The sequence below is a fragment of the Falco naumanni genome, chromosome 16, assembly GCF_017639655.2.
Source record: "Falco naumanni isolate bFalNau1 chromosome 16, bFalNau1.pat, whole genome shotgun sequence".
In the NCBI taxonomy this organism is placed as follows: Eukaryota; Metazoa; Chordata; class Aves; order Falconiformes; family Falconidae; genus Falco; species Falco naumanni.
The window spans coordinates 337,887-364,217 of NC_054069.1; the positions used below are offsets into that span (position 1 = coordinate 337,887).

The window sequence follows — 26,331 nt, forward strand, 5'->3', positions numbered from 1 at the left end:
TAATGTAGAACAAATGCTTTTATTGCAGTTCTAGAAAAATCTGCATAGTCCTAACAAACTGGATCCTCCCACTCCACTTACTCAGAACATTTGGTTTAATACAACTGCCACAGCTCCAACCTGAGTACAGGCTGCCCACAAAAAGAAATGCAAATGGGGCATGGCTTTTTGCAGAAAATCAATCAATGCCACGCCACGCCCCCCCCCCCCCCAACAAAAAAAGGGAGCGTATTCTAGCCCTTGCAGTTGTCACCGATCCTAATCCAGCACTGAAAATCCACCACAGGTGAGAAGGAAGTTTGCCTTCCGATCTGAGAGTGTGATCCTTCGGGGTGGTGCCATCACCCTTAACGAGTAAGCTATCGCTGTAGCACAGGTGACAATCTCTACAGCCCCATCCTGTCCCTTGTCACTGCCGCTGCTATTTGCCTGTGCCTTTCTTAGGAGAAGACTCCTGTGTGTTTTCTTTCACCAGTTAAAATACAAAGGGTGAACGCCTGCTTAACCTGAGCAAAATATGCAGCTGCACGCATGATTGCCCGCACGATAGAGAATGCAACCCACCCTTGCTCCCTGCTTCCTCATCGCACAACTCTGACTCACACCAGCAGGAGCTTGGCAAGACCTGAACGAATCATCTCTGGTCGCTGATCAGCCAGGAAGCTAAAACACAGCTGACAGAGCAGACAGCTTGTAGCCCAGCCCACCAGAGGAGCCGGTCTCCTGCTCTGCTGCTGTCACAGGCTCAGGGATCTGTGCCTAGAAAGCAGCCGAAACCTCCCGAGGGGGCCCGGGGACCCGCTGCAGGTGGTGCTGCCAGCAGCCTGGCGCATCATGCCAGAGCAGCGATTCGGGTCCTTTGCCCTACTCCTTAATGTTTTCTCTCAAAAGTGCAATGTTTTTTATTTGTCCATATTTACAAAGAACACAGCTCTGAATCACCCCTGCTCTTCCCTCTCCCTTTCACACGCTGCCCAGCAGGCAGGCAGCCGGTCCGCAGCGTGTGTGCCATGGCACGGCCGGGAGCCCACAGCCTACTTCACAGTCACAGTCGAGGCCCCGTGAATGGACTCCATCACGGCTGCAAACCGGCTGCAGAGGTCGTAGGGGGAGTTGGGCCGGATCTTCGGGGGCTCTTTCAGCACAATGACCTCGGTGGAGCCGTCGAGGAGCCGGGGAAGCAATTCGCCCAGCTTCATCTGCAGTTTTGCTGTCAAGGGGGGAGAGGAGGAAGCTGTCAATAGCACTGCAACAGTAAAAGACCAGATGGCAGAGGGCTCCAGAGCCACGAGCTAAAAAGCTGTGACGCCTTTTAGAAAATCATCTTCCAGTGCTGCGGGCGGGGATGAGCAGTGTCTGCTGACGCAGAGGAGGCATCACACCAGCTGCTGGCCTGGGTCTCAGTCCCCAAGTCCTGCCCGCCTCACTGGAGCTCCGCACAGAGGGAAGCTCCGCTGCCACCTGGCTGCCCTGTGGTCCGTGCCACATCCCACCAGAGCAGCATGTTTTCCCAGTAACAGCGCTATACTGGCTGACAAGTCAGAAGCAACTGTGCATTTCAAGGCGACACTCCAACACCGGCTTTGCACCTGAAGGAAAGGGAGCAGGCCTGGCAGCCTGGAACACCTCAGGCCTTGGCAGGTCTGCCTGTACAGAGCAGGCATTGCCTGGTCCTGGTGAAGGACCGGCCCCCACAGGAGGGGCCACACTGATGCCACTGGACCGTTCAGTAAAGGACAGGCACCTTTGGATGGGGAGAAGCAGGCAGAAAGGGGTGATGCTTGAGCTAGCTCACACGAGCCAGGAGGTGCAAGCAGCCTGCACTTGTTTCTTTAAAATCTTCTGTGCAACTAAATGCCTTTATGGCATGCCTGAGAATGGGGAACTTGCGAATTAGCATGAATTTATCAGATTTTATTTTTACAGCAGTATTTGAGAATAAACATCTTGTGTTTTTGCATCATTTTCCTTCAGCAAGTTTACCCTCTGCTAATGACAAAAACCTCTACAATGACTGCCCAGACCTTCACACAGGTAAAGCACAGTGTGTGTGTGTGTGTGTAAACCAATTTCTCTTAAGAGAGACGACCCAAGGGGAGTCATGGGAGCCCGACTCCAGGCTGCAGAAGGAAATATAGAATAAGAACAGCCACCTGGAACCAAAATTCAGCTCTAAAACAACAAACCTCTCTTCAGAACACAAAGATCCCCTGAATTCGCTCCCCCATCCTGTCCTCCACAACTCTGGCTGTTTCTGGCCACTGGTAAAACCTGCTCCTCCCTCCTGAAGAGGCGTGTGCCTGTGCAGCTAAGCCTGCCAGCGCTCACCTGACATCTATGGGGAACCCTCCGTCAGAAAAAGCAAAGCACATCTAGGTAAACGCTAAGTTGTTCCCCTTTGAAATCAGTTTTTCACACTTCAAGGAAGAGGAATCCTTCTTCTGCAGCTTGAGTGCAAAAGAAGATTAAATGCTTCTGTAACATAACTTGATGGATAACTCAAATACATTTATCCTCTCACAATCAGCAGTACCCCAGTGTGCTGCATTGCAAACACCAGGAATTTAAGAAGTGTTTTAAATGGTCCTTTGATTCCTTTCCAGTTCAGATCTAGACAACTACCCTGCCCACAAACAACACAAAAAAGGTCAGGCCAGCAGCTGGTCCTTACCATCCATGTCTTCTCGTCCCAAATAGGAGCACCAGCGGCTTCTCATGACCTCGATAGCATCCAGGTCCTCTTTGGAGATCTCAAAGTTATTCATGAGGTGCATGCAGGGGATGATCAGCTCATTCAGGATGCTAATGCCCTCGGCCACATGAACTTCTTCACAACTTACGAAGAGCGATGCTGCCACCTCGTTCAGCTTCTAGGGGAGGAGGGAGAATCAGGGGGCACACTTGTAAAAAGGAGTCACAAACCACTGACGATCAGCATGCTAGCAGGAAAGGTGTACAGCTTGGGGCCCTGCACTGATCGATGGCCGTGCAGGGACACAAGAGCCAACAGCACCAGGCACCCAGGGTTCTGGTGGAATAGCCACTATCTTTAATCATAGGAATCACACCACGGAAAGCAAGCTGATGAATATATGTATTTAAATATATCTATGTGATTTATTGTGTATATATATATATGTGTGTGTGTGTGTGTGTGTGTACAGAGTACGTAAAGCTTATTTATAATTCTGGTTTTAAGATGCCAAGATTGGATCTGCCTTTACCCAGATGCCCCAAGAGCCATGTGGCACATTCTTTCATTGAATTACTACTTCCTAGATTTCCATACTGCTGCTGGTACTCAGCAAGGGACAGAAGCCACAGCAATGGGCACAGTTACACTTGGCCTTGGCAACCATGGAGCATGAACTGAAAACATGCTTCATTTTTATGCTGGTTTTTTGCCCCCTGTGGAAAAGGATGTTGTCTTTTGCTCAGAAAGCCATGAACATTAAAAATAAATATTGGGGGGAAGGAAGCAAATGGACAGAAAATGATGCAACTGCTAAGTTCACAACACAGGCACGGAATTAAATCCCAAAAGCATGTTCAGCAGTGTCTGAACCTTCCCTGAAAATGCAGCACCTTGATTAAGCATGCTCCTAAAAGGGGATACCATCAGGTCTGATTCCATGGGCAATGCACACTGAGCAGCTGGTAAGCCAACTGCACCCCAGGAGCTGATGTTGCCCAGGCTGCCCCTCCCCGCCTGTCCGAGAACGAGCGCAGAGCTCCTCAATACAAACCAGGAGACACTTCCTTCTGTACAAGCCAATCAGTGATTCGCTCACTCCTCTGCTGGCTCCTTTCCTCAGCAGCTTCGTGTTGCTTTGGTAGGCATAGACCAGGTAGGTGAGTGACTCCTGGTACCTAAGAGAAGAGTGTCAGCTCTCCAGCCCACAGGCTGTTACCCCCCAGGGTCACCAGTGCAGCACTGTCAGCCTCATCAGCTCTGGAAATATTTTCCACTCTGCCTGAATGGTAGCTAGCACCAGGCCTGACAGAAAAAACTATTTCCTTGCCAAAGCAAGCGTGAACAGATGCCCGATGTCAAGTAATTAATGTTTCTTTTTGCCCAGCCAAACTAGCATCTTGGGAAAAGCCCTTTAAAGCCAAGTTTGTGTACAACGTGGCCTGAGCGTGAACGCCAGCGTTGACATTTTCTGTATCACTCTGGGAACTTTGCACTTTTGAGAGAACGCTCCAAGAAGTGCAGAAGGTAATGTTTTCAGTTCTTTTACTTATTTCTAGCTTCTACCCTCCCTGGTGAGAAAACAGAACAGTTGACAGGGATTAGGTCAGTTCAGGAAAGCTCTAACACACTCTCGCCCAGCCTTTTGTCAATTTGCCCACCTGAATTTGGTGGCTCATCACTGCTAACCACCTCAGAATTCAATTCTGTTTCTAACCAGGAATAATTTCTGAAAGTTGCTTTATTATCCAGATTGGAAAGATCAATTTTCAAATTACAAATCTCTCATAAAACAGCACTGTCCTTCTCCACACTGCACTATTTACGTAAAACAGAAGCTCTATAACAGTAAGAAGGAAAACAAGGCCCTTTTAAGGTTCTTCAGTCTGGAGTACTCCAAAGCATGTGGTTACACAAAGTATAATGTCCAATTCAAGACAGTTTAATACCAGAGTCCAAAGGGGGAAAATAACCCCAAGTGATGGCAATCATTCCTGCAAACCCACCTCCGGAAATGAGAATATAAGGCTCTGCTTCACAGAGGGAAAAGTTAGGGGAAACTCTAAGAAAACTGTTGGACAGCCAGTACCTTGGCATAAGATTTAAACTGTTAATCAGGGTTGACTGTGGATTCAAGAAAGGGCTACTAGCACACCAAATAGAAAGCCCGATGGCCTCAAATACACGACTGAATGCAATCTGGCCATCATGGGTCAGAAGTTCTGTCAAAGCGTCCTTTACTTTTAGGCTTGTCTTGTCCAAACACACAATCAAAAGTAACTTACTTTCTATTCTGGTACAGCTCCAACCCTGTCAGCAGGTAAACTGACACCTTGCGAAAAAGGCTGTAGTCTTCATGCCATCTCTGTTGAGGAGCAGCAAGAAAGCAGAGCATCAGCTTTGCCCGTAACATTCACATGCACATTTTACATTCCTTCGCAACTCAAAAATGTCTCAGATTTTACCCTTCAAAGGGTTTCGACTCTCCTATAAGCAACACGGAAAATGCACATACACTCAACACTCTAGAGATTTCCAGTGCATTCTTTCTCCCTGTCCACATCCTTCTGTGGGCACACACTTCAGACAGCATGTAAGCTGCTGACAGACATGCTGGTGACTGCCGCACACACTGGCATTGCACTCCCTGTCTCCCAAGTGCTGCTTTGGACAGCACCAGTTGTGACAGTGTGAAGGATCAAAGGCACTGCTCTGGTCCCTTACCTTGTACTCCTCCATATCGACATCATCAGGTCCAATTTCTCTCAGCTTTGCTCGTGCCACCTTCATAATGCTAATTGACCTGCTCCATGTAAGCAGAGATAAGAAAAATCAGAACAATGGGGCCCCAGCTGCTTCCAGATGAGAAAAGTCTCATCTTGGAATCCACGGCACAAACCTTTCGTCATAGCTGAGGTTTTTGTCCGCAAACTGCTCAAGCAGGGTACGTTCTACCACCTGCTGGGGAGCATTGTTTTGCAGGAAGTAAATGAGCACATGTTGCAACCGGGCGTCGTTCTGAGGGGTTGGGGTCTCTTTGGCAAGCAGGTAGAGCCGGGAGTACTCCTCATGGAACGCCTGCCAACGAAAGGCATGTACTAACTTGCTCGCTCTTCTGCCTGTAGGAATGCCACAGCAGCTGATAGGAAGCTTAAACTTGTCCTGTAATGGTGGGGTTCCTGTGGGTGACACCTAGCCTCCGCAGCTTGGTTCTGTTCTAGTGCTGAACAGAAGCCCACAAACACCCAGAACCACAAACAAAAGGTCTCCACAGTGAGGCGAACCCCACGCATGAAGTGTGCACTTTGCAAAAGCACCAAGGCGTCTATGTGCCTTCCAGAGAGAGGGGCATGCAGCTGTCTTGGACAGTCCTGGTAATCCTCTTGCTACTGCTGAGGTTATAAAAATTGATGGTTAATACACTTGTATCTGTAGTTAGGTGCAAGAGTACCTTGTGATTTACATTGCCATAGATTAATAGCATGGGTGATTTCTCCCATGTGGCATTTTTAGTTAAATCTACCTGCCTGTAAAATCTAACACCAGCTTCAATATTCAGCAGTGCTTGTTCCTTCAGATCCCTCTGGTCAATACGTATATTTCTTGAGGACACATTTTACAAGAGAGGTCGCAGTAAGCGTGCATGTTCAGGATAAAAATAAAAAATTAAATTCATGAGTGCCGGTTTATTTCCTGATGATCACACCAAGACCCAGACAACAGATTCTGAAAGACACGCAGTGAAAGCCTGCTTTTTGTTCTACAGACCAAGAGAACTGCCTATACTAAAAGAATAAGCAGGAAAAAAATACTGAAAAGTGAAAAAAGAAAACCCCAAAAGGTCGCTGTTTTTCCTGAGAGGAAGGAGCTTTCTTACAAGCTCTAAAAATTGTTTAAAGCCCGCAGACATGTTGTCATACTAAGAAAGCAGAAACCCAAATGCAGGATTGAAAGGCCTAGAACTGGAAAAAAACCTGCACAAATCGTTCCCTTTGCATTCCTGATGTGTCAATATAGCCCCGATTCTTCATTCTGTGAAAAGAGATATCCGTACTGTTGGATTTAGCAAACAAATAAGATACCTTAACAAGCCCCGCTTCAGACCCATCTCGATCAAAGGTCTGGCGGGCTTTTGCAATAGCCAGGATGACACCTTGCATGGCTGGACTCAGCATCACCTACCACAAAAGCAGGAAAACAAACACAAACAAGAACAAGGAAAACAGTCACAGACAGGGGAAGAAAAGAAGGGATGGTGAAGAATGGCAAAAAAAACCCCAAACTTTCAGAAGATATGGTTTAAAGGAAATAATATAAATACAGGTGGAATAAGCCAGAGCTGCGATTTACTTTTGTACTACTCAATTCCATCTATCACATGCACTTCACATGCAGGGTTTGTTTTAAGCACTTAAAAGATCTAAAGGCTGGTCACTCCGAGCCCTGAATTTGGAAGTTCAGCGAGTGAGAATGTAAAGCATGCTAGCCACATCCCCTCCACGTCCCATTCCACCTTCTTAAGCAACATAAATAAGAGCGCAGTGCCTACAGCTGAGCAGTTCACTGTGCCAGCTTGGTACAAGTGTGCATTAAACATACTCAAGGACTAATGGTCTCAGTATTTGTGCAAAACCCAACTGCGCTTGTGAAAAAGATTTGGACTTCCAAAACACCACTTGAGTATGTATGAGTACAGTTAAATAGTCAGATTCCAAAAAAATCAGTAGCTAGGGCACGGTAAGTGATGCTATTAGTGGTTAAATAGTCTTTGGGAGAGGGGATGAAACTATAACTGAGGACAGTAAAGAAGCCTGTAAATGAATACAGCTAGGATCAATTTTGATACAGTTGTGCCCAAAAGAAGAGTTAACAGAGCAATGTGCAGATCTAACAAGTGAGTGCTTTTACAGAGCTGCTTTTCTGATGGCATTTAGAAATGAAATTACTGAATGATTTGGTCCAGCCTTCTTCCTTTACAAAGTACACTTTCCCACTTTGGAAACAGCATTGTTCCCGTGATGGACTGCTGTCACACCCAACCTTAGGAAAGCTCAAAGCCAGCTAACTACAGAGTTATAGGTTATCGACTGGTGGTAATTAACCCCTGTGCTGGGGTCTGTACCTCCTCATTATATCCGTCTGCATCAGATCTAACAGGAATCTTCCCCACACTGGGAATTTCCACTTCAGAGACCTGTGAGCTAGTTTGGGTAGCAGACACCATTTCCTTAGCATCCTGCGGTTGTTCTGCCTGAACTGCTGTTTCTCCCAGTTGGGCCTTCTTTGGATCTACCTCCTTGGGCTGTGGCCAAGAAGAAAAAAGAAGAATGAGAGTAGGGAAAACCAAAGTGAACTACAGGAAAGGAAAGGGGGACAGTTAAACATGGCACAGCTACAGAATTACACAGAAATGGAAAAAGCACAGGTCTGTCAAGAATAATACTACAAGGCCAGGAAGGGGTTGTTTCCTGGGCCAGGGCTCAGCTCCTACCTCGCAGAGAGCTGCCTCGACACCGTTCTTTTCATAGGCGTCGGCGGTGTTTGCGATGGCCTTGGCAGTCTGCTCCTTGGCAATCATGGCGTGTTCAGAGGACAGAGAGCGCATGCTCTGCTCACAGACTGAAGTCTGATCTGTCAGGACAGAGGTGTGGTACACTAGTGAGCGGGAACTGCAAGATTTCTTCTCCTTGCTTGCTCTAAAATGCTTTGTAGCTCATCTGTGCAGGATTAAACAGCTGCTGCATTCATCCCAGAGGGGAAGGTGTTTCACCATAAGCTTGTGCATACGCCTTTTCAGTGGGTATGGCACACTCCATCAGGGCTTGCTAAGTAACACTTTCCCACTTCAGGGAATAGCACTTGAACATTTTTTCACTATTTATTTGGGAAAAAGAAAAAAAAATGGTCTGGAAGTGAAATGAGATGAGTCCATTATCATTAAATGAATGAAGAACAGCATTTCTGGTGACAAGCCTGGAAGGATGCACATGCAAAAATAGCAGAATAGCCTTTTGTATTGCCAGGACAGAGCCTCCACCAGCTGCCTTTCCTACTTCAAGAGTTTCTCCTGGAGATACTTATGCAAGGCTCCAACACCCTCGTATTTCTGACCGGTTGGCTGTTACTGGTTTCAACACAGTTTGCAAATTCAGCTATGGTATTACCTGGTCCTGATTCGGAAGAGAGGTCCTGCGACTCAGAAGCAGGTGAAGGCTCCATCTGAGGAATCTTGCAAGATTGCTCCTCTTCCCACTCCTCTGCCTCCTGCTCGAGTTGCCAGTTGTCCTCCTGGATGTAGTGTCTCAGCTCTGGGGGCAAGGCTTCCACCTCCCTCTGAAACTGTCCAACCTCTGGGCCATCATCCTCACCTGGAAGGAATGCAGGACTGGCATATAACTACACACATAGCAGTGGGACGCCACCATTAGAGACTAAACAAATGCGCAATATTATGGAAAACCACAATCAAGCTGCCTGAGTGATATGTGGGGAAAACCCCCCAACTTTCTGCTAGCTTTGTAGTTTAAGATGATTCATTAGCAAAAGTACAAAAATAAGACAAATCTACAGAGGTATCTGAGACAAAACCCAGTTTTGTTCTACCACTGGACAGCATTTATCACTGAGAAATTCCAGAAACAGTGCCTGCTGATACAGTAGGTCAGAAATACATCCTTATTAAAGGGCTACAATTGTACAGAGAACAGTATTTAAATTGTTGCTAGCCACAAAATTCACAATTCAGCTGGAGACACCATACCTAGAACACTACGCAGCACATAAAGGTAGGGAACTGCGTGGACTCCGTAGCATGAAGTGTCATGCTGACATTTCTCAGCTCTTTTCAGATCTACTTCAGTATTCAGTTTTAAAATAGCACAAAACCCAGGGACCATCAGCTTTAGACAAGTCTTAAAATTTATCAGAAGCAAATGGCAATTCTCTATACCAGATATTTCTTATGCACCCGTTGTAAAAGTGAAGCATCACAACAAAAACTGCATTAAAAAGGAGGAAAAAAAAAGAACAACCATGGGCTCATTTCAGAAATGGAACTGTCATAGGAAGACAGACAAAGAACAACCTCCAGATCCTCATCAGCCATATTTAGCTGTGAGCAGAATGACAGTTCTCCATTGTTCGTCTCTATTTATTACATCAAAATGAACCACGCATGAAATTATTAGGTTCTTCTACAGCTGTTTGCCATGTATAGTGCCACATGCACAGTAATTTCTCCACATAACTGTTTACGCATTGGCACTGCAAACATACTTGCAAGTCTAAGCCATTGTTATCAATAACTCAGGCACTAGGAAAGGCTGCATAAAAAAAAAAGGGAGCCCATTTAGGTTCAATATAATGGTATCACTCCAACAAGTAAGAAAGTGTGATAAAACCAGGAGGAATAAAGTAGGAGGCCTTTCACATGCCCTTGTAAAAGAAACACTGTCATATAAACTACATAAAAAGTCAAAGTGAAGAACACCAGCACTAGGCGCATGTTGAAAGCGGCAAATGGGGAGCTTGAGTATTCATACACATCAATAATAGATACAGTACGGTACCTAATCTCACTGGTACAGTTCATTCTTCTGTCTTCAACCCTATCAGGGATTTAGAAGTGAAATCAGCATGGAGCAAATTATTTCACTTCTATCTGGGGTGAAATTTTTTGTGTTGTCAAAAGACAACTGTGCCAAAGAAGCTGAGGAATGTAACGATCATGCAGGCTAGAGAGACAGGACAATAATACACAAATGTCTAATTAACCAGCAGTTTTGGCTCCAGTACCTGCTGCAAAGTGGGACACCTTATCACTTATGTACATCAGGCAGTAGGCGCTGGCATTTTTCAAGCCTCCAAATGAATCTCTCTCCAATTCTTCCCACGATGATTCTGTCACTGAGATGTCATTGTATTTGAGCCAGCTTTTTCGAGACTGGTCATATATGAAGGCCCAGTAGTGACCAGAATTTGCTTGTCCTTCGTGTACCAAGACTGCATGCAGATGGTAGGGAACCTGCAAGTTCACGGGGATATAGTTTTCAGATGTACTTTTAGTCAACAATTTTGTCTGACTTCTGCAGAAAGACTGCAAGTATGTTCACAGCTGTAGCCTGGCACAAGACTCTTGATTCATATGGTGAACTTCCTATTAAGCAAAAGCTGCCTTTTAAGGGAAAAAGCCACACAATTTTCATAAAGATCCCTTCTCTGCTTCATCGCTGGGATTTTTGAAATACAATCAAGTGGACAATGTAAACAGACAGCTACCCACAAAAGCCAGCATCAGCAATATCAGTTTAATATTGACGTAATGAAGCTGCACTTCCTACCTGTTGGAGGAGAGGGTCACAGTACATTTGTTCAATGGACCGGTTGATTCTGGCGATAGACTCCTTCAGATCTGCCAAGAACATCGCGAATGAGAGAAGTACATGAAAATTAAATGACTACTCATCAAGCTATTCTGGCCCCTTTCACTTCAAGAAGTTCGAAGCCAGGCAGTAACTCAAATAAGCTTAACACCAGAGCTGAAACACATGTAAGATTATTTGTAGTTCAGGATGCATCCCATTGAAGCAACAGAGGGGAAATCGAGCTGGCATTCGACAAAAAAATCACAACAAATGTGTTTGGGGCCAACCTTGCACGTCCTGTTCGATCTCATTTCTCCATCGCTGCAGACACGTCCTAACAAGCTTCAGCTCTTCCTCAGAAACCATGTGAGGAGCTGGATGTTCTGACCTTTCCACTGGTGAACCAGAAGCTTGGAGTGGCCTACTCAATTTTTGCTGTGGTGAAGAATTTGCTGAAAAGCAAGCTCCATCTTCGGTCCTAGTATTCTTCCTTTCTAGTATGCTGTGAAGCAAAATCCAAGAGTAGTGGACAGGTTTTTCAACCTTTCTCTTGTTTTTTCTCTTTTCAGAAAAGAATATGAAGTCAGTCAATACTCCAGAGCCAGAGCAGGATTTCCCTTCCAGGACAGCACAAAATGTAAAGAGAACAAGTACAGTGAAATACACTTCTACCTTAACAGATCAAATTAAAACCTCGGAGAAATAAAAGCCAAAATTCTTACAGAACTCTGTAAGCACAGATCCACAATGATGAGCAATTCTAAAAATTTCTTCCCCTACTACTAAGTCAGTCATGTGTTTACTCAGCTTAATTTAGAGCACAAACCAACCATGCTGGCCAGTTTTGTAATAATTCAACACTGCAGTAATTTACTGGTTGATGAAGCAAAAAAATTAGTAGGCTAACCAAAAAGAGCACATAATTTAACTCAGAATTGCTGCTTAGACAAGGTTATGCTTTTGGAAAAGGAAAAAGGACAGACTAGGTGCTGTGGTATGTTTACACAAGCAGAACCAAACTGAGAGCAAAGCAGTGGCGACTACTTGCACGGGCATTCACACATTACAGCATCATGCTCACAAGCGGCCAGATAAACAATCTGCTTTTACAACGCAAACCAGGAGCATTTAGCTGAAAGGCAAAGCATTGTCCTATGAGTTATTTTTATCAGTGTTTACTAACCCATTTGGCTGTGAAGGCACGTCCAAAATGTGAGGCTCAGCTTGGGCCTGCAGGAGTGCTGTCTGAGAGCCCTGAGCCGAAGAAACACCTGCAGCTGGCTTTGTAGTGACGAATTCGAGAACATACTGGAGCATGTCAGGCAGTGGAAAGCGGGCTGGGCCAGAGCCGTATTTCATATACCTACAGAAAAAATGCCAGACATTGCAGGAATGAAAGAATGTGACTGGTTAAACCTGAGGGGACAACAGAAAAGCAAAGGGGAAGAAAGCTCCTTGGTCAGGATACAGACAGTTACAGCAGTGAAGGAAGGAGGGGAAAACCCCAGGCGATAGAAAAGGACACAGCTCAGCCACATCACTGGCATGCTATCAACCACAGAAACAAAATGCAGCACCAAACCTGCTGCTGTGGAGACAATTAACTCTGTCCCAGCCAGACCGTGCAGGATGCTGCACATGGGCCTAAATACAAACCGCTTTCCCAAAGCCCAGCAGAACCTCACCAAGCACAGACACCACACCAGGGCTGCTGCCATGCAGCACACCTCTTTGCCAGCTGCTTGATTGCGGAACTGTCATTTTACGAATACAAACTGTAAGCAAGTTGAATGCTGATTAAAAGGACTTTTACACAAAGCACCTGGGACATGAAATCTTCTGGTTGTCCACAAACCAGATCTTTCCTATCAGTCTCCTTCCTTCCCCAATAAATAATGCCAAGCTCTAAGCTGGAGGGACCTCTGACATAAAAAATAACATAGATTCTCCGCAATGTATTGCTGGGCTTCCTCACTGAAATGTGCCAACACAGCTGACGGCGACAACTGTACTATGTAAAGAATTTATTCTTGTAATGGCATCAGTAATATTCAGAAACCATTGAAGCCACAAGTTTGTTTTTAAGAACACACTTTCTCACTCCACACTTCTCAGAACAAACTTGGTTTTGTTTCTCCTTCCCCTACTCTTCTGTTTCTCTTCTGTTGGAAAGCTCACGCAAAAGGAAACATTTGCACACTTCCACAGGGCACAAAAAGAAAGCTGGCTGACTACTTACCTTTCCAGTTTCTGCTGCAGAATCACCATTTGTTCCTTCAGTCTCTTGATTTCTTCTCTCTTCATCTGAATAAGCTCTTTACTGCAGTGGAGGTACCTAAACGGTGAAATACAGAAAATACAGAAAAAACAGTGAAATCTCCCCGCCACGTGAGATTTCTTTAACATCCACAGTCTTCCATAAATATTTTAGAATCCTTCTTTGCTCGCCCATACAACCTTTTAAATCTCTTTAATTACAATAAAGCAATAGCTTGGAACATACCGTACAACAGAACAACTCACCTGTCCATATAAATAGTCTGGGGAAATTCTAGCTTGGTGTGAATTTTCTCTGGTTGTCCTAGTGACTGATTGAACTCAAATCGGGAGAGTTCAAAGGTCAATACTGGTGGGAGTTTTGTAAACCAGCGCTGTAACAAAAGCAGAAATGCCCCCAGAGGGACTTGTTTTAAGATGACTGCTAAACGGCACATTTTAGACTGTTCCTAAATGATTTTAGACCAATCCTACATGTCTATCTTTAGGTACTGAATTAGTACATGTTTGGTTTATGGAGTGACTAGTCAGAAAGCCAAATTTTACGAAATTAAAATTTCCGCTTCCATTTTACATTTTTACCATGAAAAAGCCTCGTAATAGCTTTCAGAAAGTAACTTCTCATTGCCTGATGTATCCAGGTTGATGGATTATTAACAAGTCGGGCACCAAATTCTACAAAACCAGCAGACACTACGCAAACTCTACATGTCAGCTAAGAGCCTCCGAGAGAGTTCTTTACCAATGTAGATCACATGCAACGATGAACAACAAAACAGAAGTCCTTAGGCAGTACCTGATGCCTTATCCTCTCTCACTCTATTTATAAACGATTTTATTTAGGAGACTGAGAGAAGACACTCGCTTTCTGTACACTTCATACACCGTTTCAAAGAGTCATGCTGAAAGAAAAACTCTTGGCTGAACTGACACTTCCCCTCTCTCTTCCCAGGGTCACAAATACTTCCAGCACCCACTGTCGGATGTCTCCTTCACCTGCCTTAGCACGGCACCCCCTCCCTGCTGGACTTGGGACGAGCACACTAAACTCATTTTCCTCTGCAGGATCCATATCAGATGTCCTGCCACAATAAACCTGCCCCACATCAAAGTGCAACAGCACATTTTTAGATCTAAAATATTTCCAATGAAGGCTTTTTTTTTAAAAAAATAAGTATTTTTTTAACAGTTTTGGAAGGAAATGGCCAGGTAGCAGGGCTTTTTGAGAAGCAGCCCAATCTTCAGAAGAAGAGAACATAACCACAGAGAAGGAATGATTTACGCACCTATTACTTAGGAGAAATGCAAGTTCTTGTTAATCCCACTGATGCTTTCTTTGAGCTTCAGTATGCTCACCTATGTTCTCAAAAGACAAAATGCACCTTATTTTCTATGTCCCCTATCATGCAGTTCTCTAGCCACAACATCCTAGGATGCGAGATTAAGATGCAGTTTTTCCAGTCAGAGTTCTTAGAAATAAAGCCAGAGCGTCTTCCTTCTATCTGTACAAAGAGTGATTAAAACATCTTCACAGTCAGTCCCATTTCCCTTCTTTTTCAGAAAAGGATTTGGAGGAACTAAAAAGCTTGGACTGAAAAGAACCTGCATGATTAGTTCCCTATGCCCCTTTGTCTCTGGCACCAGCCTATATCACCTTCACCCACATCTGCTGTAAATGCACCTGAACCTTCGAGCAGGAGCTAGGAAACCCAGAAACAAACAGTGGAGTCCGGAGTCTGACAGCTTACCCATGCGTGGCATCATTTCTCCTCTGCTAGTTTAAACCACGGTAACACTTTTCAGAAATACCTCTCCCTGCCCCCTCTATGTCAGACACCTCTGCAAGTTTCCTAATGTTACTTCACTGTCTTTCTTGAAGCTAACTTCTCAGCTGCACTTAGACACGTAGGGTGCTGAATGGTTGCTCATGAACACTTTCACTTCCTACTTTGCTGCAACTAAGTATTTTATGACTGCTTTGTGATTCGTGGTATTTAAAAAGAAAGAAAAAGATAAAAAGAAAAAAATTGTGCAGTCAGAAGAGTGAAAACAAGAAGAAAAAGAACAACACACACTGTAATAGGGAGAAAGATACAAATTCCAAATGGCATACCATAGAGTTAAAGCACTGTACTTTTACCCTCCGAAACTATGGAGGCAGTGGTTCTCCCCCTACTCAGGTACAGGTAGGCTTCAACAGAAAGAGAGAGACTTTATCACACTTGCATCAGCAGCAGATGTTTACCTTTTTAATTTAAAACAAACTCCTTGAACTGGTTATATAGGACAACATATCTTTACAAATAAGCAAAGACTTAGCAACTCACTGTGTAACGCTAACATACATTTACACGAGATTCCAGGTATCCAGAAAATATTTTGTGTTCAATTCTTAGGGAACATTTACAATTGCCATTTAAAGTTATCCAAAAGTACTGAGACACGCTGGCACTACGAGTGTTGCGTTTCAGCGCAGCAGGCGACCAAAAGCTCAACAAAAAGCCGTTAACACTAACCTCCTGTCCGTACTTCACTGACTGAGCTGCCGTTGCCTCATCCATCTCTCCCTCCACCATGGCTCCTTCCAAGCACTCATTCAAGTTTCGATAACCATTTACCTGAAGGGGATACTGACCAAAGGTTTCAATCTTGGAAAAAGTATTGCCTGGATGATGGAAACAATACAAAGACCATGAACTAGCTTAAGAGAACAAAAAACTCTGGTTACCTCCAGAGCCTGCCGTCAGCACCAGTCAGAGGTGCTCCTTGTAAGAACCAAACTGCATGTAAGCTGCACACATGTCTGTCAGGGTAAGCCTCCTTAGCAACAAGTGCTTTTAACACTTAACCGCTTGCAAGTATTTAATGTTTCCAGAAGCCAGACTTTATAAATTTTACAGACAATTTTACTGAGAAGACTATTTGCAAGTTTAAAGAACTAGGCAATTTTATCTGGGATGCGCAACAAAATCCTGCGTTATCCCTGCTAGAAATCAAAACACTCAAAGGAGTTAAAACATGATTCCACCAAGCCCTTAACTCACCCTCATGGACACCCTCAGTCAAGAAAGTCCCATAGAAAAGCTGTACCATTGGGTTTTCAGATTTGTTGCCCGGACTCCTGTCTCAGAAAGAAGAAGCACACATTCATTTGCAGCTGTAGGCTGCAAGAAAGCCCCAAGTCATAACCTAAACATTTGTTTGGGGTACATCATCCTCAGTAAACAAAGAACACTCTTGTAGTTACCCAAAATTTTCACATAAAGCCCTCTTGTTTATTAAGGCGTTGCACTTGATGTCTGTTTCTCCTCAGTGTCAAACTCCTGAGATCACAAAAAACTCACCTGACATTCACAGCAAGCTGGAATGCATCCTCCAGCCAGTCCAGTAGTTTATGTGTAAATTCACTCACATCTTGCTAGAAGAGAGACAAAGGTTGAAAGTCAAACATAATACCAACCAGAAAACGTTTTCTTGGTCTACTGGTTTCACAAACTTACTGGAATACAACGCAACTGGTATTGCCGTACCTAGCCAGCTGCAAGAAGTGTGAAACTGAAGTGCTGTGCTGATTTAGACCAATAATGAACGCTCTGTTCATCTGAAAACTAGATCAGAGGAAATTATTGTGATCACTACTCAACTACCCAGATGGCACTGGGTAGAGCACTGTTATGCTAGCTGTTTAATTAGCAAGCACGTACATTTTGCCTAAATGACACAGGGACAGCTGCTTGTCACTTGACAAACATGGGAAGAGGCCTCAAAGTAACAGCAGGAGAAAGCGAAATAGGATTGCTGTGGCTGCAAGTGCTGCTTTGAAGAAAGCAAAAGGCTTTTTAATGGGGTTTTACCTGCTGTTCTTCAGTGGATCTAAACGCATCCCTCAAGAGTTCCAGTGCTGCAGAAGGGTCTACAAACTTACGACGTGTCCCCAGCATTAAAGCAAACAGACACTGAAGTTCTTGCATGAATGCAATATTTCTTTTTCCCTGCATTGCAAAAAGAAAAGCCAAACCCTTCCTGCAACTCAAAAAAGCAGTGTCTTAAAACAAGGTGCTACAGAACACCACAAGCACATACCTTAAGAGGTATGGTAACAACCAAGGGAAGAGGTGACATTAGAAAGGACAAAAGCAGAGAGACATGCAGTGTCACTTCTTGGAAGCAATCTGGTCTCCCAGTGGATGCATGGGGGAAAACACAATTAACTGAAACAAAACCTTCAGCAAATACAGTGCCAGAAGTAATAGTTGCTGAAACAGAAGGCAAAAACTGGCAAATTTATGAATTTATTCTGTCCGCATCCGAGTTTTTTTTAGAGTATCAGGAGCACACATAAAAGCAAGTAAAGCAAACTCCCTTTAACAGTGGAGCCACAAGCTAGATTGGTATAACAAGTGCAGGCTTATTCTGCATATGCCTTTTCCTCTAAATGTTTTCTAAGCACCTTCTGCTGGCTGCCCTCAGAAGGTACTGGGGCTAGGGGGACCTTCAGGCTGGCTCAAATACCAGTTCTATGATGCATGGGAATGGACAAACAGCCTGGAGCTACCAAAGAAGCTTTATGGGAAAAATTTCTTCTTGCACCACAGTTAGAAGCTCTACAGGAGAGCTTTAAGAGAAGCACCTGATTGTTTTGTACAGCAGTTCGGTGTTTGAAAAGTATTTCCCAGATTTGTCTTTATCATAGCCTGATAAATTGAAAGCCATTAACATGAGTCTCTGACGGCCGCAAATTAAATTTGCTTAGAAAAGGGGCAGAAGAGTACACCACAAAAGAGGGAAACTTTACAGCATTACTTGATGAAAACTTACAGTGTGACTACGGCAACTTTCAAGCACATTTTGTGGGAGGGAGTATCCAAGGACCAGCCTCCGAAATTCTGACAACTGAAACAGAGACTGAGAAGAAAGGAGAGGTAAGGACCAGTCAGCGCCTGTGAGGACTCATCTGACTCGCTGCAATCTGACGCCCCATTGTCACTCTTCTACTCCACAGCTTTTTTTTGTTAACTTCTAACTTTGATGGCCTCACATCGCTAAATAAACATTTACAAAGTGATCAGTCTATGTGCTGGACCAGCACATGCATACCCTCCAAAGAAAAAAAATCTCATCCTGCCATTTCTAAGAAACAGATATATATATGTCTGTGTGTGTATGTATATATAACTATTTTTGGAAAAAGTATTCTATTCTACATAGGTAAGCTTAGAAAAACGAGTGACAGTGAGAAAGGAGCCCATCTGAACCTTTCTTACTTCCTCTCAAAGCCAAAGACATGTGATTAACATCTATCTGCTGATGTGAAATGGTTAGAAGAGACAAATCTGCTCAGTTCCACTTATTGCTGTCTCTTCTTGTTTAGGTTATCACTAATAATATATGCTGCCTAATTGCTTATTCATCCAAGCATCTATGCCAGTGTATTCCATTAACTGGAATATGATATACCATGTATTACAGAACTAACAATAACTGCAGTAAAATTAAATTATCAGTTCACTTTGCCAGTCAAGCTTCTGTCATTCAGTATGCATTTGGACATTGCTGCACTGAAAAAAACCCTGCATACGTACACAGATTATATACATCTGTCTCTATTTTTACACCGTCTATTGAGCTGCTCTTCAGCTCTTTCTGTGCATGCCCAGAACAAATCACAATCATACCAAATAAAAACAGAAGTCTCATTTGAGCATGGTCACATTCACGCATCTGCATATGATGACTACTTCACAGAGCTGCTGCATCTCTAATTCTGTTAAACATCCAAGACTGTGGCAACTCCAGAAAAAAGAACTTTTCTATCAGATTACCTGTATGACAGCACTAAACCAACATGTATTTCCAATATTCTTCATTCCAACAGGCCAGTCTCCCGTTCTTCTCCAGTCATTTTGCTTGGGGTTCTCTCCCCAGACTTCACAGCGTTTCCTCTTGGAGCGATTTTTTGTTTCAGCACAATGTGCTTCCTGTGGTCTGTCACAAAAGACACACACTATGCTGTAAAACACCACCTCACAAAGATTCTTGAAAGCTATGGGAATCGTACTCCCCTTCAGCCACAAGTGGGACAGTAAACCAGGCACTGCTGAGTGGTACCTGGCACAACAGGCATCTTATCTGACTCCAAGGAAGTTTCAACTCTCAAATGGGATGGATGGAAAACATGACTGCAAGACAGTTTGGAACAACGGAGGAAGGTAATATATGTGTGCTTTTCTTCATGAACTACCTGCATGCAAAACTGGTGCCCCTAGCCATTACTGGAGGCAAATCCAACCCACAGTAAGGAGGAGACAGCTGTGTAGTGAGTTAACTGACAAGCAAGATTTCAAGGTGCTTCTTTACCAGCGCAGCACCCTTTGGCATGGCATGTCAGCAACAGCAGTGGGGACTGAATAAGCCACAAGTAAACCCGTTTCTTCTATTTCAACCATCATGTTGCAGTGCTGCCCCAGAAGTAAAGGTCAAATGCCCACAAGGGAGTAACCTTCCAAATACAAGCACCTTCCAAAAGCAGAAGGTATACATCTGGGAGGTGATTTACATTTGTTTTGCAGTTACTGGCTTAAGAATCAACTTATGGTACCCAGGAAAACCAAAACCATTTTACAGACCCACTGACCTTTCAGCAGCATCTCTTTCTTCAGCCTGAGCTTTTGGCAACTCCAGGGGTCTGAAGGCGTCGCCTGCGTGGAGGTCATCTTTGTTGTTAGGGGTAAGTGCAGTAGTAACATCTAGAAGCAGAGGCAGCATTCTGATGAGTTTTCTGCCACGAGCAGTCAAACATTCTCTTTAAAAGAAAACTCTGGAAAATGTTATACCTCATAAACATGATTTTTCAATCAACACGAGAGTAATTTTCTAGCTCAAGGTTTAAATACAAATCCTTACAGCTTGGATCATGCTAGGGAACCACAAAAGCCACTGAGTGGGCTGGATGAGAACAGGACAGACCATGCAGCTGTGTTCTGGCCAGATTTTCTTACAGCCAAATTCAGAGCTTGAGGGAACATTTCAAACCTCTCGCAACAATAAAAGAGGAACATCAGCTGCTGCTGCTTATATTTGCTCTGCCTCGACATCAGTGTTGACAACTGACACCATTTCAAGAAATAAAGGATTTCAGTAAAATCACCACAGTCACACAGAATCGCCCGCCTTCACTCACGTTGGGGTACTCAGCTGTGAGTCATTTTGGGTACTAGCTATGGAGGAAAAAAGGAGAAAGGAAAATGAGTAGTTCTGGAGGAGGTGGAAGCCTTCCATGGCAGAACAAAGGGCAGCTGCACTGTTCCGGGCATTGCATCAAAGCTCCCAGTGCAGATTTCTGGCATAGTGAACCTGTCCAGTGGAAACATCCCTTGGGAAAGCTACAGTTAATAGATGCGTCATTAGCAAAAAGGTTTAAAGAAACTATTCTCAGCTACCTCAGGCTACAGTTACAATTTTTACATCTAAATGTACTGACAGCCAGCTTTTGCCAATACCTGTAACATTTAAAAAAACATTTTTCATGTAGTCTAATTGCTAGCTCAAATAACATTTTACGTTTTCATAAAAATGTGATACTGAACACTGCATTTGCTTGCTCTGCCAGACACTGTAGAAGGAAATGTATGCCCTGACAGGGATTCAGTTCTCTATTCTGCTTGTGCTGCTTTGGGAGCTTTCTGGGTTTTCTGTGTTAGCCAAGATCAGCTGTTGACAACAGCCATAACTTTGTAATGATGATGTGTCATCTACAGACATTATTAAAACACTTTCCTTCTCCACCCAGCTCTCCTTCACCAGGAAGGTTTACCTGCCTGAACCATCCTGTGGCAAGCGACTAAGTATTGCCAAGATCAGCACCGGGATGGGAACTGGAGGGATCCACTGGCAGAAGCAGGGAGGACCTCAGGAGAAGCAATTTTGGCACAGGCTGGAACTTGTGAAACTGTAAGGGCCACCAGAGATGAACAACTTACTTTGCAGGAGCTGTTTGCCCACGGCGCTCCCTTCCCAAGCGGCCGGCTCGGCAGCAGGCATGTCTTGGGCTGGCTCCTGAGTGTGCTCCTCTGTCAGGAAGGTGACTGCTTCCATTAGGTCTCCATTAGCCGCCTAGTAGAATGATGGGGGGGGGGGGGGGAATATCATCCATCATGCCAGAGTTACTTCATCTACATTTGCATGACATTTAATGCATCCATGGTAGAGACAGGCACACCACCACCAACTCTGCTTTCCCTGGCCGCAGGAGAGAGCTATCTGTTGGTGACAAGCAGTAAGAAAAAATGAAAATACTGAAGGCTAGAATTTCTCTGGCGGAAAGCACTCTGGCTTTATTACTAGGACAATACAGACTCCATTAACTAATTTCATTTCTCTCATAAGAGATTCAAGAAGTCACAGTAGGCCTGAAGCATGACAGGGTACTTTGACACCAGGAGAGACTCAAGGGAATCAAACTCTCTGTGGATTTCCAGACATGTGTCTCTTACCAAGCTCAGGCTTATTTCAGACCGTTGCTGCAGGCTAAACTCTAAATGTATTCTAACATTTTCTGGATGATACTTCTTAATGAAACATTTAAGAATTTTTTAAAACAAACCTCTTTGCATATTATCAGCACAACCCATACCCTGCTGCTGCATCTCAACAGGATGGACAGCATCTGACAACTCCAGACAGATGCAGTCACTATCAGTTTAAGACTACAATTTATAAATACCAAAACACACACTACGAGGAGAATCTCTCCAGGCAAACATTGCTTCTCCAAGTCCCTGACATTCCTGTGTCCCTTCACTTTGAAGCAAAGATGACTGTTCTGGTGACAGATAAGACAACCACCCGCTGCAAAGCTACTGACATTACTGCAGCTGTCCAGAACTCCTGAAGCAGTTTACACAGAGAAAAACCTACTGTGACCCATTTGGATTGTGTTTACGGTAACGCATGGATAACAGCTCCGTAGGAGCAGAATGTCCAGGAAACGCAATAGTGTTTTAGCATAGCATGCACTGCTGCAGCACAGTTTTTAAGGTCTGCTGTTGGAAAAACAAACCATTCTCAACCTAGCATGGGTTTTTTCTTCCAGATGTGGATGCATACATGGGAACCCCAAACCTGCATGCCCCTACTGACACCAACAAACGCTGGACTCACGTACCTGCCTGCCGCACAGGTATAAAGCACAAACGACGGACAGGAAAGCAGCGGAGGATTTACCCTTCACCTCTCACAAGAACCACACTATTCTGCACAGCACAGACCGTACCACTTTCACAGGCCAAGCACCAACTGTTTTAGCGAGGACTAGCTCATTATCAGCCCACAGACATGCCAGCGAACAACCGACCTGCACATTACATTTTGCGAGAGCCTGAACTTGCCTGACTTTTGGTACAAATTCAGAGGCCTCCTTTCCACAGAACAGTGACAACAGGCACAAACCTTTAGAGCTGCGTGAAGAAAAGCAGAGTCTTGAATTCCTGTGATCTCTTTCAGCTGGTTTAGAAGCATCTGGCAATCCTACGTGCAAGAAGTAAAGAAAGCTCATGTGAAAAGGTGACCACAGCAGACATCAAACTGTTTCTGCAAGGCTTGCCAAGGGCTCACCAGAGTATCACTTCTTCCCTTCCTTTTTACTGACAGACTGACACAAAAACACAGTCACGCTTGCTCGACGGCAATATCAACATCAGCTTCAACATCGTGTTCAAACTCCTTTTCCCCTAAATTCACAAGCTAATATTCAATCCTATGTATACTCAGGAGGACGTTAGCAGGCCCAAGAGGAAATGCTATCCCCGCCGTCGGATGTGCCGCACCTGTGGTGGGAAGGGGCACCCGCTCCCCAAGCAGCAAGGGCATGTGCAGCGGGACATATAAGGAGGCTGTGTGTGCTCAGGCCATCAGCAAGGGGCTATTTTAAGTCTGGCCGCACATGCCATTTGTGGGTGTCATTTCTCATTGACAATAAGGTGTCAGAATAAGGGCTTGAAAGGTTGCCGTCACCTCTCTTTCCCCCACCACACTGGCTGCTGAGGTTTGGGGACACACCTCATCTAGGCCCTAAGCCACAGTCAACAACCTATTCTTTGGTTCAACCACTTTGAAAAAAAAATTACAGAAATTTTCTTCAGCAGACTTATCTAATCTTTTCAGCCTTGGCTTACTGCAGGAGCAGTCACTGCACTTAACAAGCTATAACTAACTTCAGTCAACTGGCTATTGGGAGAGGCAGCTCTCTACAAGAGGCCCCTTCTGGCAGTGAGCCCCCACACCAGGGGCCCTGTGACCCCCCTTTCCGTGGCCACAGTTCAGCTACTGTTGCCAACAGCTCAGTCGGCACGACTGATGCTGCGAGATACAGCTCCATAATGCCAGCATCGCACATAGTGTATGAAGGACATTACAACAGGAAAACCAGGACCATATCACCTGTGCCTGATTTATAAAGGCTAAGACCCCGCTATCAGCACAGCCCAATGAATCCCAGCTTCTTCAAATCACACATTTAATTAATCATAACTGGCAATGCTACAGACAAATACATCCAAGTTTCTACTTACACTCTCCACTGGGAAAAAGTTTAAGAAGCTTTCACGCTGCTGGAGCACAAGTTCCACCCAGTGAGTAGCAAGTCAACTACTTTTTTGAGCCATCCATCCACACTGTTGACAGATGTTACTCCACACACTAATACTGTAAAGATAGCACGTGTCTGTACTGGTGGTTAAAACAAAAAAAAAATATTTCCCGGATTTGTTTTTCATAGGATTTCCCCTGACAAGTTATTTGTGATAATCCTACCTAAAATACTACTTTTGCCCAACTTTTACAAGAAAAAGCGTACATGTGTGCATACACACAACCCTCCCAACCTGTCCCACACGCTCTTTTAGTCCTGAGAAAAGCTGAGACATGCTGGAAAGCCTCAGGAGGCCCAGCCAGCAGCACAAGGAGCTGCACGATAAGGAGCCAAAGGTATGAGGCTCAGGACGGGCATACTTTCACAGAGGCAAACCACTTATATCATGTTGCTAATTTTGCTACCTTAGTGAGTGGCATGCTTGTTGGCTAACCCCACCTAACACTGCAGGGCATATTTTTCCTTTGGAGCCAAAAAAAAAAAGCCCACGCTAACAAACTGCATTACAATAACAAAATCTGAGGCAGGACAGGGCATGATTTTCAGGAGTTTTTCAGCTTTGCCAGAAGGAGGACTCACAAAGGCTGCCATAACCATAAAAGCTAATTACCGACCCACTGCTCTAAGATACCACTTAATATTCTAAGTATTTCCAGTGCAATTTCATTTAGCCTTTGAGAAGAAAGGTTTGTAATAATAGCGGAGAACTTATACTGTACAACAAGTTTCCAGAGGCTTGTGGCTGACTGGCAGCCCACAAAAACCACCAAGGAGTCACGCTCTGTACAACAATTCTGCTAAGTTTTTTGGGAGCGTGCATGGTTTTGTTGCTGTAACTAGTCTGGTTGATTGCTTTTTGAGGTTACGCGCTGCAGTGCTTCCAAACAAGCTCCAGAGCTGGTAATTAGCACCAGCGTGTTGCCACTATTAATACATACTGCACTTGAAAAAAACCAAACTCCTACCTGCCAGAAAAATAACAACCCCAACCAAAATGTTATTAGTATTAAATTACAGCAACAGCAGACAAGTACAAAACCAAGAGGCCGAGAGGAAGGAGGGTACTGGAGATGAAAATTACAGCTGGCCAGCAAACGCTAAAATGGGAAGGTTTTGCTATTTTCCTCTCTAATGCACCTCAGCGCACTCAGAGGTAGTTTGTTTTGATAAGAAACTGCAAGTGGGGAAGGCTGCAAGTGCAGTGCAGGAGTACAAGGCGGGGGTCCAGAAATAACAGCGTGCCAGGAGGAAGATGATGGTGGTGGCATGGAAGAGGCAGGTAGAGCCACAGCCTTCAGCCTCTGCACCTCAGCTGTGCTTTTGGTCAGTGGGAAAATGGATATGATGAGGACTAAAAATTCAGGCAGCAGCAGGAACAATGCCTGCACGTTCCTGACCAAGGCTTTTACAAACCAATATCCATTGCAGCGAACTCCTCCTCCATCACCACACGCTCCCATGTACTGGGCACTGTCCCGACATCATCCTGGAGCAACTGGGAAACTGCCACCACACAGACACCGTGCCTACATGTACAGCGAAAGGGTCAGTGCTCTCTTCCCGCTCACGCCTTTACCGCTGGCCCCTCGGAAGCAAACTCCCTCACACCCTGAGAGCGCAGGCTGCCATGGAACAGCGAGGGCACCTGTGCAAAGCTGGGACACGCTGGGTGCAGTGACACCGGCCCGTGAGCCGGCAGCGCTGAGGAGGCACGGGGAGCGCGTCCTTTCTGGCACTGGGGTCGTTTGAGAGGCCTGAGGTGTAAGAGCAACATGTTTTGTTAACGGGTACGGGAAGATGCCAGTTTAGCGACGGGGAGCACTTAGGGCGGCTCCGCGCAGCCGCCGCCGAGGAACGGTCCGGACGAGCCCCAGCGGCGCGGCCCACCCGAGCCCTGCAGAGCAAACTGCCCCGGCGCCAGGCGGCCCCGCCGCGCCGCCCCCCCGGCACACGCCGCCTGGGGCCCGGAGGGCGCCCGCTCTAAACGAAACCACCTGAACCGCGACGCCTGCTGCCGGGGGCGGCCCGAGGCCGCGGAGCCGCAAGGCCGCGGCGGGGACCCCCGGGCGGGGGAAGCCTCGGGAGGCGCGGGCCAGCCGCGGACGGCGGTGCCGAGGCAGGGGCCGGCCTGGAAGCAGCCTGGGCCCCGCGGCGGGGATGCGGCGCCCCCTCCCCCCCCCCCACCGACCCCGCGCTCTCACCACGCCGCCGCCGCCGCCCGCTGCCCGCAGCTGGGCCGGCATGCCGGCCGCCCCGGGCCGCGCCGCCTACCGCGCATGCGCGGCCGCGCCGGGTCCGCCCCGCGGCCGGGGAAGGCCGCCCCCGCCTGTCCCCCCTCCGGTACCGGGTGT

At 45.5% G+C, this 26,331-nt stretch overlaps 1 protein-coding gene across 11 annotated transcripts; it reads right to left on the reverse strand.

The window, feature by feature from the left end:
• On the reverse strand, positions 1 to 26,234 carry USP28 (ubiquitin specific peptidase 28). 11 transcript variants are annotated; one of them, XM_040615970.1, is made up of 27 exons: positions 26,182 to 26,234; positions 23,901 to 24,033; positions 22,780 to 22,857; positions 21,312 to 21,444; positions 19,967 to 20,078; positions 19,155 to 19,317; positions 18,151 to 18,237; positions 17,187 to 17,324; positions 16,677 to 16,750; positions 16,377 to 16,453; positions 15,849 to 15,997; positions 13,579 to 13,706; positions 13,295 to 13,390; positions 12,239 to 12,418; positions 11,343 to 11,557; positions 11,032 to 11,102; positions 10,487 to 10,715; positions 8,857 to 9,060; positions 8,184 to 8,323; positions 7,815 to 7,994; positions 6,775 to 6,870; positions 5,592 to 5,770; positions 5,417 to 5,495; positions 4,978 to 5,057; positions 3,747 to 3,870; positions 2,672 to 2,870; positions 1 to 1,210 (listed from the first exon to the last, which is right to left on the reverse strand). In XM_040615970.1, exons 3-27 carry the CDS (start codon positions 22,846 to 22,848, stop codon positions 1,035 to 1,037), a joined length of 3,378 nt encoding a protein of 1,125 aa, XP_040471904.1. In that variant the 5' UTR covers positions 22,849 to 22,857; positions 23,901 to 24,033; positions 26,182 to 26,234; the 3' UTR covers positions 1 to 1,034. The 11 variants fall into 11 exon arrangements, with proteins under 11 accessions (XP_040471904.1, XP_040471900.1, XP_040471903.1 ...); XM_040615966.1 differs by having other exon boundaries at positions 23,901 to 25,734; XM_040615969.1 differs by having other exon boundaries at positions 23,901 to 24,057; positions 26,182 to 26,199.
• Positions 26,235 to 26,331: the final 97 nt, after the last annotated feature.

What these genes read in the sequence shown, in the direction of transcription:
- USP28 (XM_040615965.1), bottom strand. Translation starts at nt 26,223, where the DNA reads ATGCCGGCCCAGCTGCGGGCAGCGGGCGGCGGCGGCGGCGTG. An exon ending in CAGTGAAGTACGGACAGGAG is followed by an intron (nt 13,707 to 15,848) that starts GTTAGTGTTAAC and finishes CTTTTGTTACAG; the next exon opens with CGCTGGTTTACAAAACTCCC. An exon ending in TCGATATGGAGGAGTACAAG is followed by an intron (nt 5,058 to 5,416) that starts GTAAGGGACCAG and finishes GCTCCTCAACAG; the next exon opens with AGATGGCATGAAGACTACAG.